The 13,121-nt window shown below is 43.0% G+C and overlaps 1 protein-coding gene across 2 annotated transcripts in view; it reads left to right on the forward strand.

Moving 5' to 3' along the window:
* Positions 1-12,637, forward strand: part of FOXN2 (forkhead box N2) — a 30,959-nt gene extending 18,322 nt beyond the window's left edge. For both annotated transcript variants that reach the window (XM_063152464.1, XM_063152465.1), the window contains exons 3-6: positions 1,105-1,229; positions 4,781-4,845; positions 7,825-7,893; positions 8,917-12,637. In XM_063152464.1, the coding sequence (XP_063008534.1) occupies positions 1,105-1,229; positions 4,781-4,845; positions 7,825-7,893; positions 8,917-9,434 (777 nt within the window). In that variant the 3' untranslated portion in view covers positions 9,435-12,637. The remainder of the gene's footprint in view (positions 1-1,104; positions 1,230-4,780; positions 4,846-7,824; positions 7,894-8,916) is intronic.
* Positions 12,638-13,121: the final 484 nt, after the last annotated feature.

The following is a 13,121-nucleotide window of genomic DNA, read 5'->3' on the forward strand; positions in this document are numbered from 1 at the left end:
AACCCCTATAACTTAAATAGAACCACAGATTTAAATGTTTTGTAAGTCCTTTTTAGTCTGGAGTAAATCATGGAGCATCTATCCATAAATTGGAATTATTGCCCCCCATCCCCCATGATTCTGGCAGGAGGAGGCCAGCTGGCCACTGTGGGCTCACAGGAGCTTCTCCATGAAGTTTGGGTTTCTGCTCTGATATTCAGCCCCCAAAAATCCTTTAGGAGGATCTTACTGTTCAGGTGTACTGTTCAGGTGTTGCCTCATCCTTCAGCCATGTACAGTTCCATTTCTGTAGCATCTGTTTTCCCCAAAAATCTAGTGCTGCTACGTGCAGAGCTTTTAGCTGATCTGTCAGGTCAGTGATTATAGAATTTCTATTATAGAATAGAACTATTGAATTAAGTTGCAAGAAGTAGCAGGCTCAAAAAAAAAAAAAATAGGTCCTTTATTTAGTAAATTTGTGAAGAAAGCTTTGAGACAAGCAAGAGGTGCTTTATCTTCCTTAAGTTTCAATATACCACATTTAATATCAAGAATGACTAGCACAAGGGTGCTTACATTGTGCATCAAAAATACATTCATTGGGTGTTCAGATTCTGAGAAAGTGGGAATAATCCATTTTGTGGCTGGACATTGAGCAAGATCCTTTTCCAGGGTTGTGTAAAGTTTAATGAGTATGTGTCTATATCTAAACCAAGGGGAAGGTGCTTTGGTCTCTTACCTAGAAACATGTTAAAGAAAAGTTTGCTGATGCCTGGACAGGTCCCTAAACTCACAGCTGTGTTTATTGAGTGTTAAAATAAGATTTACAGCATTTAGGTGACAAGTGGGATTGGGAATGGGGCTTTTAGAGAAGGGGTTTTGGAGATGCTATCATGACCTGCAGGATGGGTGCTTCCATAGTGTATAATGAGGGTCTCTGGGCCATTTTCTCAATTTTGGGACCATCCAGGATGGACCTGCCTGTGGATTTTGTGTGTCAGCTGTGCAGTGGTGTGTGCCTACATACAATCATTGCACTGTGCTGCAGCTTGGGGGTATTAAATCAGAAAGGACTGTATCAGCCTGGTCCTGGATTTTCTAATTTGCTGTGTTTCTTCATTGCAGGTGAATGGAAAAGGGTCCTTGTGGTGCGTTGACCCAAAATACAAACCTAATCTTGTCCAAGCACTGAAAAAACAGCCTTTTTCCTCAGCACTTGCATTTTATACTCCACCAGCATCACCACCCAGGTAGGTGGAGTCCCCATCCCAGCAGGACACGCTGCTCCATCCAGGTGGCACAGGGTGTTGAAGTGCTGTTACCTGCTGCCACCTGAGAGCAGAGTTTGTGTGGGCTTAGGTGAGGTGGGGAGATGCAGTGAGCTCAGGATTCCCAGACAGCACATCTGGGGTGTGTTCAAGGCTCTTATTAACTGTGGGAGAGTTTAAAAGAAGAAGGTCGGGGGTGTGCTGGCTGCTTTCTGGAGAATCTCTGCATTTGAAATTTCTGCAAATGAAATTTCAATTTCTGCAAAGAGAGCAGGCAGTCCTGGGAACTGGAGCAAAATCCTCTTTCAAGCACAGTCCATCAGGACTCCTGTTGTGAGGGAGGTGGGTGTCTTTTCCTGTAAGTCACTTGTCTGGATATAAAATGTATCTATTCTGTGCTTTTGTGGAAAACAATCAACTGTTCCACAGTCTGAAGAGCTGAGATGCTGCCCTGAGAGGGTTGTTTTTTTCTGAGGCTGTTTAAAAGCATTTTGCAGCAGGGATGGAAAAGAGCCTTTGCCATACGTGTAGTTTGGGGTGGGCCATGCAAGACTTGTGAAACCAGGACTTCCTTACCAACACAGTTTAAGATTGGGCACTAGATTTTGGGGAGTTTGGAGTCAAACTCATGTAGAGTTTGACTCAGAGTTCCTGAGCAGAGGAAGAGGAGCAGCAGCTGTGGAGGCAGGAGGACGGAACGCAGCGCAGCACGTTGGGTGAGCTGGGTTCTGAGGAAGGCATGTGGCTGGTTTGTCAAGTCCAGGAAAGAATTTGGGTGAGATAAGAGGTCATTAAGGTGTTTGTACATTGCCCTATGCCTTAACCTTACTGCAAGGAGTTTCCTGAACAAGCAGGAGGAGCTGGGATTCCTGGAGCAGGGTGTGAGACTGATAGCACTGAGCAGACATTTCTCAGGGTCCAAAAGGACACTGGCCCTGGGAGATGGCACCCCTGTGCAAGCCTGAGGGGCTCAGGATTTTTGTGTGGTATGGGCTTGTCCAGTGGGGTTTGCAACCCACAAGATAGAACCAGTTGTCTCTGGGCCATCCTGGGCTGGAACAAGCCTAGCAGAAGTGTCCTGTTTTCCAGCTTTCTCTTGGAATTGAGAGCACTGCTAAAATAACCCTGAAACATTGAAGTATTAAGAAATAGATTAGAAACAATGAGATGACTGGTGGTACTGCTTGGGGTTTATGGGAATAAAGATTATTGAAATGTCTGTAATTGGGCTCTGGAGGAGAATGCTTTCACAGGCTGTAATGTCTCTGTGTAAGGGTATGGACCTCTGGTTTTGGGTACAACTCAAGTGGAATTTTGGTCCCTGAAAGCTTTAATGCTCTGTCTGTGTTAGCACAGCCAGACTTTAAAATGTAGAGAATAATACAGATGAGAAGTTGTCTGTCCTGCCAGAGGTGCAGAGGACTGAGACGCTCAGCCTAGGGCAGGGTGTTCAGAGCCTTGACCAGTTAAGCTTTTAAAATCTCCAGGGTCTCCAAGATCAGTGCAGCTCAAGTTGTGTTAAGTGTGGTCTACTTAGCTTGGATAAATGCAACATACCAAAATTAGGTGTGAGGAAGGAGACATTTCATCTGCATGCTTAAGTACTTGGAAGAGCCGGACTTTAATTTGAAGCTGTTGTTTTTGGTAACTTTTTTTTTCCCCCATACTGAAGGACTAGTCACACTTGCCAACAATTACAAGGAAATCCTGGATCTAATGAAGCCACATGGCAAAATTCCCACTGACTTCAACACGAGAAGAGTTTTGCAGTGCTTGTATTTATGAGTACAAGAAAATAAGAAACAACATATTAAGATAGCAAACTGTTCCCTAATGAAAGCTGGTTTATTTTCCTTCAATAATAAAAAACATTTATGTGACTTTCCATCACACCCAGAAAAACAGATTTATTTTTTCCCGTTCTGTGCTTAGATTTGATTTAAATTTTGGCCTAATTTTGGGGAAGGGCCCCCAAGGATCTGATTTGTTGTAGAGAGGGAGGAAGCCCAGAGGTTCAGCTGGAGAGAGGCTGAAATACTGTCCAAATTTATCTTCAGAGTGATCCTAAAATTCAGCTGTGGCAGTCTCTGAATTTTCCAGTGGGAAGACTGGAATTCATGATTATTTTACAGTGTGTTTGTGGGGAGTCTGCCTATCATTCAGCATGATTTTAAAATAAAATTTAGGCTGTTGCTTTGAGCAGAAGCTTTCCAAAACTGTAATCTGTGTCTAGTGACACTGAAATTTGTATTATCATAGATGATTGGCATGCCTGATGCATTTTATTTCTGCACAGCTTGTTCAACAAGTCCTTGTGAAGCCCCTGGCTGCATTCTGGTTCTAGTGCCACACGAGTGACAGCCCTGGGGACAGCCACAGTCCTCCTCTTGCTCATACCTTATGCGTGGCTCGTCTTAATCAATACCAGGCATTAATTTACTTTGGGGGAGCTCTGTGTGGACATGATTTTTGAAGGGTCTGAGCTTAGACAAAAGGATGGTGATGTTTAGCATCTCTCTGTACAATGGGTCTGAGGGCTGCAAAGCCAGCCATTTGGGGTCAGACCATTGCTTTCCTTTATTTTTAAATTTTTTTCCCCCCACCCATTTTTGGATCTGTTCCCTTTGCACTCTGTGTCTGTTACAAGAAGAGATACCAGACAGTGAACCCTGTTTTTGCACATTTTTCCCATTCAGCTGAAGTTTCTCTTGCACGTTGGGCTTGAAAATTCTGTCATCACCCTTCAGATTGTTCTAGCAGCACTATAAAAGATGCACATTGCTACACTTCATGCAATTTTAATAGTGTGTACTATTTTTGTTGTAGTTACTTGTAACTGCTCACTTACATATTTATAATAAACTGAATAATTAGGGCTGGGTGTGTAGCAGAAAAAAACATGTGAAAGCTTTAACTTGCCCTTTATTTTGTAAGGGATTTAAGGGTACCTTGGGGCAAAGCTAGTCTGATTATGAAAAACTACCCCGGATAGCATCAACTTTAAAACCAGCAGTTGTCTTGATTTGGTTTTTAATTTAGTATTACTTTTTGTTTTTGTTAATTGCCCATCACTGCTTGGAAAAGCAAATGATCACAACTGGTCCTTACCTGTCCTTTTTAGTACATAAAACTTACATACGTACAAAACATTAGCTCATACAGGAATGAGCTAACGTTTTGTACATATGTAGGTTTTATGCACTTAAAAATACATATCTTTGTTTAAATCCAGCCTTTAGGCAGGTATAGAAAATCTGTAGCAGTCAGTGACTGTTGCCCAACAGTGTTTTTGCTTAGTGTGTGTATTTGGAGGTGTTTTCCACGTGCTGGGGATGGCTTAAATAGTGCTACACAAACTGTGAACCAGGGCTGAGCCATCTACTGAGGGCAGCAGAAATCACTTGCTTTCCTGTGGTGAATAGGGTTGGTTTTGTTGTTAGCCTTCTGTGATCATAATATTGTGTCTGCTGTACTTTGCACAAATCATTTGCCTGATCAGGGCTTGCCTTTGAGCTGCTGAATTTCTTTTCCAGTCGGTCGTCGTCCCCTCACTACCTGACTTCAGTCCTTCAGCAGAACCACGGCCGAGCTCTCAAAGGTAAACTTGGAATTTCCTTTCACTCTCCTCCCCTGGTTTTGGTCACAAGCATGGACTGCAGCCCAGCTGATGTTGTCTCTGTCCCTGCTCTGAAGGGTTTGCCAGATGACAAAAGAACCCAGATGTAGTGTTATATTAGCTACTCGTGTGTTAATTTTAAATCCATGAGGTGAAGTTCAAGGTGTAATTGGGGCCGTCTTGTTCTGACAGCAAAATATTCAGCACATGCATCACTCCCAAGTATGACCTACTTAATGAGTAGTTCAGCAGAAAACTAATCTGAAAGCTGCACATTTCTTTATCAGTTTTATTGGCCAAGAACTGAGAACCAAAGGTAGCAAATGTTAGTGTATAAAACTTGTTGGTACCAGGAGGGAGCTAGAAAGTGTGCTGGGGCTTGCAGCATTTCTTTTGAAGAAACCAGTTGAGCACAGCTCTTGCACCTCGCTAATAAAGTTTAATTAGGCTTGTCCTAGACAAAAATAATAATAATAATTTCGGGTTTTAAAGTGCTGAAAATTGAACAGTACTCATTTTTTAAAGGGTTGAGTCAAACAGTGTTGCAGAGGGGTGTTGTTACAGCCCTTTCAGCAGGATAGTGAAAGGCACTGCCCAGGTGGGACCTGAGCAGACATCCAGGTTCTTGATGTGCTGGCTCAGTAGGCTTAGAGGTGAGAAGGTTGCTTTTAGTTTTTGGCCACAAACCAGGAACTTGGTTAGGCAGCAAAGCCAAAGCTTTTTGGAGACCAAGCACCTGGCCTACAGGTGATGATGGCCATGCACCCCAGAGGTGGCACTTGGGTGCCAAGGAAACATCCCTTGGCTGGCTGGCTGCTGCAGGGTGCTGGATCTGGGGTTCCCAGGGCTTGTTGGAGAGCACAGGAAACCCCTCTTCTCCTAAGGATTTTGCTGATGTGTCCTGTGACAGGTTTGGAGGTTGCCAGTCTGATGTTGCCCCATCCATTTAGCCACAACAGAGGTGCCAAAATAATGATATGTATCTGGTATCATTTGGTTTCTGCTTGTGGGGGAGCCTGTTCAGCATTTCTCTGGCATTAGAGGCAAGCTGTTCGTGTTCCTGGGGTCCCACAGGGCAGCTCTTGTGCAGATGAACAGAATTCCTTGTAATAAGGTGCTTCCTCAGCCATTCTGCTGGAGAAGTGTAAATTTGGGAAATACTGCACTGTTGAGAAGAGCAGTCACAAATGAAGCCAAAGCACATTGTCAGTGACACAGACAATGCTAAGAAGCCACTGCAGAAGTGCCTCTCCTCATTCTTTGGGAGTGTTAAGGTGCAGAAATACTCTTTGTAGGTAGTAACCCTGCATTGCATTAATGGCTTGATTGCTTGCCATTTTAATGAGGTGGTGCTTATATACCAACATCAGATGATAAAATAAAATATCTGGCATAGCAGGTGAGGAATGGGAATATTTTACTTCCTGATTACACTAGTGAAGGAAAGTAATTCTTCATGCTTTATTTTTCTATTTCTTTTTGTCAGTTGAGTGCATATAACCTATGAATTCAGGGGCTCTGTTTCAGCCAGAGAAAGCCAAAGCAGAAGGAAAAAAAAAATCATATGAATATAATGGGGTAGAGCCTAAAGTATACTGGATTTAAAATGAAAGGCGTGGAAAATAAGGGGGGGAATTTGTATGTTTTATAAGCTGTATTGGGAACAGCAGCTCAGTCCCCTTGTCATCTTGGTACAACATTCCCAAGGTGTCATGTTCTTCAAATTTCTCCTTGACCAGGGGTGAAGTTAGGGAGGATTATCAAGATAAGGAAGCCACACTGCCAAACTCTGCAATCCCCCCTGCCAGTACTACCCTCCCCTTAAATTCAGTAATGCAGTTAATGCTGTAATGTGGGGAAGAAAGGAAATGCAATCAGAAATGGCACTGCTGATGTTGTGCTTTGACAGTTCCCCCCACAGCTGCAGCTCAGCAGAGCTGAGAGCCTGTTCTGCTGCTGCTGCTGCTCCCCTCCAGCCCTGTTCTCCTCTCACTGCTCATGCATATGTACATAGCTACCTACACCCAGATGAGATCTTCTGCTCTCAGACACCCAGCTCTTGTGAGAGCTCACTGTCTCTGTGCTCCTGTTTGCCTGGCTAGTCCCCCATAGCTGTTTCTGTTCTGTGTAAGGAGTATCCATCCTCCATTGCAGAAGTGAGCCAAAAAAAGGATTGGATTTCCTCTTCTTTAAAGGGCACGAGTGTGTCCTGAAATGAGTGGGAAAGGCATGCTTGTTTCTTTTCCCTTTCACCTTGTTCTGGTTAGAAATGTCACTCTCTGCCCTGTTTCCCTCAAGGTGCCTTTCAGAAATGTAAGCAATCCACTCTGCAAAGGATGACATTTGCAGCAGTGCTTCTCACTGCAGCTGACAGTGCCACAATTCACCTCAGCCTTTCCTGTGTGCCTATTTATTATTTAGATCTCCCTGCTCTCTAGATTGAGCAGTTCAGTGCCCTTTTCCCCCTTGTAGTCTCAATTTTTTCTGTTTGACTTATTAGTGTGGAAAATTCTGCTGGAGGAGGGAGGTGTGCTGAATTAGTGCTGCATTAATGGGCCCTGCGCATGCACACAGCCAGGCTGTGGAGCTGCTGAGGTGCTTTGCTGTGCCATGGGTCTAATCTTTCTCTCCCAACTGGTACAAACAAAAGGCACTTGTTAAGTATAGCAACAGCATTGTCACATGAAAGTCTAATTGTGTCACTGATTCTTGGCTTCGGTGAGTGCAACGTGAGAGCTCGGCCTTTGAATGTCATAGTTAAGGTATGAGGCTGATCTGGAACAGGATTGAGCTGTACAAGGGTCATGCTTTGTCTGAGTTTGTACATACCCCCCACCCTTGCTCTTTGGTGTAGGCCAGTACAGGCAAATATATATATATTTGTGTTTTTTGTATATTTTAGAGGCTTCATCTTGTTCAGGCTTACCTGAGTTCTAACATTTTGCTGCTTCTGCTTCACAGAATCTGATATTGATGCTGCTACTGCAATGATGCTGTTAAATACTTCCATTCAGCAAGGGATGCTGGACTGTAAGCATAAGCCATTTTACTCTTGTTTTTCTTCTCTACTCACTAACTAAATACTTTCTCTGTAAAATTTCAGGAAACAAGTATGGTCTAGTTTCCAAACAGTAAGAGTAGTCAAGAAGCAATTCTGGTTTAATTATTCTTTCAGCTAGCATTGCAGGAGTTTTATTAGAAGCAACCTTTTTTTTTCTTTTCCCCAATAATTTAGATTTTTTTCTGCAAAGTTCTATCCCTGCCCTCCCTGTTCTAGATATTAAGAAGAGTTTCTTGGCTATTTTGATGCCTTGTGAAGGCTGACCTAGAACAGAGACTAGATGGAGTTAAAGATAAAGTAGGGATTTATTAGAAGGCTTCAGTAGATACACCTGAGGATAGAGGTGTATAGATAGATATGGATAGAGGTGTATAGATAGATATAGATAGAACAGAGACTAGATGGAGTTCAAGAATAAAGTAGGTATTTATTAGAAAAGCCTCAGTAGATACACCTTAAGAGTCCAGCCAGGGCTACACCCAAGATGAACCCAAAATGGTCACAAAATGCCTGACTGGTCACAGGGTCTCACACTTTTATAAGTTCTGGTGCATTAGCATATTGGAGTTAATTGTCCAGTTATAGCTTTAGGTTATGAAGTCCCATCCTTCTTGTTTTTCTCTCTTCAATCCACCATTGTTTATGCTCTTGGGCCTGAAATTTGGATCATTTGTCCTTGGTTCCCAGCTAGAGAAGGAATTATTTTGTCTAAATACTTTGTGAAGAGAGCTTACTATCCCCTAATATGAGACTCAGAACACCAAAAGCAGCACAGAATCTGAAAAATATAAAAGCCAAAACCTGAGGCTTCATTTCCCCCTCTGCTCCTTTAGCTCTTAGCTGAGATTAGGTGGTGACAGCTGTCCTCTGTGGGTGACAGTAAATGGGCACGTTGTGCCTTCAAGTGCTGGAATTCAGTTTCCCTTGCAGCCAGCCAGGCACAGGTGATCTCGCTGGGCCATTTGCCCACTGACACATCTCATTGCTCACAGGTGAGAAACCTCAGCCTCTGAAGACCCCCAAGAAGAGGAGCTACGGCAGCGCCTTCGACGCCCCCAGCTCCATCAGCCTGCCCGAGGGCGATTCCGCGGCCGCCAACATCGACCCGAGCGAGGACCACAACTACAGCGCCAGCTCCGTGGGCTCCCAGCGCTGCGCCTCGCGCTCCAGCGTGTCCTCCCTGTCCTCCCTGGACGAGGTGTACGAGTTCATCTCCAAGGCCAGCCACGAGGGCAGCGACGGCAGCGAGGGCTTCCACAGCGAGGCGGACACGGACGGCGACTACGAGGACGATCCCCTGGGGGACAGTGGCTATGCGGCCCAGCCGTGTGGAGATGGCTCCGAGGAGAGCCAGCCCAGCCAGAAAGTACTCGAGGAGCTGTGCCAGGAGATCGACGAGGAGCTGAAGGAGGCGGCGGGGTCTCTGCTCCACCTGGCCGGCATCCAGACGTGCTTGAGTTCCTTAATAAGTACTGCAAAGACCCACTGTCACAAGCAGAGGAAAAAATAGTGTGTTTGTCAGTGTTGAATATATACATATATTTTTTTTAATTGTGGCAATATTCTTCTACTTTTGCCCTTCACAAGGGAGATCAAAGCCATAAGAGGACTCACTGCTTTTTTTTTTTTTTAATTTTTGGCGCAAACTATAATTTAGCCATTTATTTTTAAATCACCATCTAAAAAGAAAATATTTAATCTTCTCAAATTAGAAGATATGCATGACTTGTGGAAACCCAAAAGCATACTTCTTAATGATCAATTCTTATTTTTTTTCTTTTCAATAGTTGACTTTATTTTTTTTCAGAGATGTGTTTGTTCAGATGCACACTGTGGATCATATTTACATCTCTGCTGGCCCCATCTGCAGAGGTGAATTTTGTTCTGTCTAAGGGCTCTGACTTCCATGTAAAGGATTCAAATTCATTTTGCAATAAGAGAATCTCTTTATAGTTCCTAGACATCCTTCAGCCAAAATTTTTTTTTTTTTGTGGTATGTTGAAATTCATCCCTATTTTTCTTTTAAAATCAGTGGTGATTACTTACATCTTCCTGTAGATTATGCCTTTTTTTTTTAATTTTCTGTTCAAAAATGGGTAAGCAGTTCTGTTGGAGTGGGTTTTAACAGTACTGTACATACAAGGATGCCTTAAGTATGTTGCAGAATTGTATACAGCTATCCAAGGTCATCTTTCCTGTTGCTGAAAGGTAGCATGATGTGCCATAAACGTTCTCACCAAGGTGAAGCTACTGCTTCCACCAGGTGTTGGGCAAGCTGGGTGAAAATTAGGAGCAGAGCCACTTAGGAAGCCAATGTCCACTGTTGAAAACAGTGCTGGATTCAGCCAAAAGTTAACCTTTCCCTAAGGGAGTATTTTCCTGGCTATTTGAATGCCTTTCTTAGACTAGTGTGGGTTTTTTGCCCCTTTTTTCTTTCTTTTTTTTTCCTTATTTGTCAGTCTCTTCACAAATCCTGAGCTGTCTACTTGCAATGCAAACACAGCCATGCTGCTGAAGGTCTGTTGCTCTGAGGGCCCATTCCAGTGCCTCTTGAAGACAACGGTGGTGCTCCTGCTGACTCAATGGCTGTTGGATCAAGCCTGAAATATTTGAGGTTCTTGGTGTTTTGGAATTTAAAGCACAAACACTAGGAGAGAAAAAAAAGGTTTTTGCGGGTTTTTTTTTTGGTTTGGCTTTGTTTTTTTTTTTTATTTTTCCAATTCAGTTTTAAGAATGATTTGTTTTATTTCTTGAAAGGGAAGGAAAATACTCTGCTTCATTCCTGTTAGCCTACACCTGTAACAGGGCAATGTGTGTGCAGACATGTGTGTGTTCTGGCTATCACAAGTGCTGCATTAGCCAATTAGATCTGGTATGGGATGTAATACTGATGGGTAGTAGGGGTAAAACTCGCCATTTAAAGGAAGATTAAGTACCAACAGCAGTGGTTCTTAGGATTTCAGGAGCTGAAGATGTGAACGCTTGGTGGAACTGCTTCTTCTTGCTCATGGGTTGCTTTTGAACTCTCATGGAAAACTGTGAAGGGCAGAGCTGGTGTCAGTGTGAAAAGGAGGGTTCAGGTACACAGAAATGCTGTGGGCAGCCTGAGGTTTGCTCAATGCCATGATTTCAGTGTCACACTCTTGCAGAGGGGTGCAGCTGCCTGGCTCCTGCTGAAGTGGTTGCAGCTTTCTGTGGCTTCCAGTGAAGGTATTCTGGAAGCTGTGTTCACAGTCAGCTTCATGGTTTGATTTGGTTCTGAATTATTTTTTGCCTCAGATAAACTTGGAGGGTGTTAGTACTTATTGGGAGTGTGGCTGTGCTGCTGTTAACCCTGAAGTTGGTGACGATGACTTCAGCATATCTGAGGGATTGGGATGCTAGATTTAATCACCATATGCAGTGACCAGTGAGAACCAGTTCCTGACCAGCAGTTAGCAGCAGAAGCTGCATCCCATCCATCCTTACAGCTGGGAGAACTGGAATGGTGGAAGGGGGGAAGCAGCCTTTCCTGGGACACAGAGCCGTGCAGCGGGGCCGTGCTCTTCCTGCCCTTCCTGCTTTGCTGTCTTCCCTCTCTGCTTCCAAAGAGGAAGGCAGATGAGCTGTGCCCCTGCCCTGTCCCACTCCTTGTCCCAGGCTCTGCCCACGTGTTTGGCAGCTCAGCTGTGGAACACCTCTCTTGGCAGTGGGAGAAGAGCTGCCCTTCCTTTCTCTTACATATCTGTTGGGTTCGGGTTTGTTTGCCACCTCAGTTAAAGACCCTGGTGTATATAGTATAAATGGAGTATAATTAAAAGTTATTTTGATTGTTGGGCTTTGGGGTTTTTTTTAGTGACATATGTAAAATGTTGATGCCAATGGTTGACTTGGATACATTTTGGCAAGAAAAGTATTAATGAACCACATTCAGTTCTCTAAATGCAGTGAAGAAGTGTATGAGACCTGTGTTCATGGGAGGTTGCTCTGTTCAGGGTAAATCTGATGTGATTACTGTACAAACCTGTACTGGCTTTTCAGATTCCAATCCTAAATTACTGATCTGCAGAAGTCACATCAAACGTTTTTAAATCCAACTGCAAAATGGAAGTTGTATGGTTTGCAACTTTTCAACAACCTGAAAAGTACAAGCTTTAATTAAAGCAAAGTATACTCATACACGTTAATAATGGTGTGGTCAAAATATTTATTGAAAAGAAAAGGTAAAATATTTTAAATGTTGCACCTGCTATTTTATCTTAAAGCACATTCTTCACACCTAACTGCCAGTGCCATTATCAAGTCAGTTTTATAAATGTACATTTCTTCAAACTAAAAAGTGCATAATTAAAAGTATTATGTTACTGCCATATAGTGATATAAAACATTTTATAATTGCCAATTCATTGTAACTATTATTTATTTAAAAGTGAATTGTAAGAATGCTTTCTGATCAAATGAACCAGAGTTGTTTTAAAACCATTCCCGTTAGCTTGTTTCTAATGTAGCATAAGCAGTGTCCTTGGGTTTGTTTAGAATAATTTTGCCAGTAGGTGACCAATTCTAACCCTTTTTCCTCTGGTTTAGTCCTTTACCCGTTTTAAAGACGATTTACAAAAGTTTAGTTTTTGTATGCTAATCTCTGTTAATTAAAATGTTTATAAATTTTATTTTTACCAAAGAGATGCAATTCATTATGACAAAATATTGCAGAATAAACTTTGTTTTATAACATTTGTGACTTTTCTGCCCACATTTTTCATTCAGATGATCAAAGGGGCTTTTCTAAAATAAACAGCATTGCAAACAGAAAGGCTGTGTTCTCTCTTTGTCTGCAGACCCTGCCTGTGGTCTCAGATGGTGCTGGACATTCCACCTTCCCATTTAAACCTCTTCTAGGAGACTGGACTAGTGTGAAAATCCCAGTGTGTGATTCATTGTGGGCTGGGTAAGATGTTTGCATGTGTCTGGAAGTCATCTGTGAAATACCTATCAGTCCACAGCAGGATTTGCTTACAGCCACATTCATCCATAGCTGGCCCCTCATGTTTGAAGAGCATCTCATTAAGGTTTCACCCTTTAACCTGGAACCTAAGGAATGTTTTGACATCTTGGAAGTTGCTGAAAGCACTACTGACTGACTTCTGCCCTCCTGTGCAGAGCACTTGTTTAAGCAGAGCTAGCTTGAATCTTTTGCTGATGAAACATCTGTGATTAT

The sequence above is a fragment of the Melospiza melodia genome, chromosome 3 (assembly GCF_035770615.1).
Source record: "Melospiza melodia melodia isolate bMelMel2 chromosome 3, bMelMel2.pri, whole genome shotgun sequence".
Classification (NCBI taxonomy): Eukaryota; Metazoa; Chordata; class Aves; order Passeriformes; family Passerellidae; genus Melospiza; species Melospiza melodia.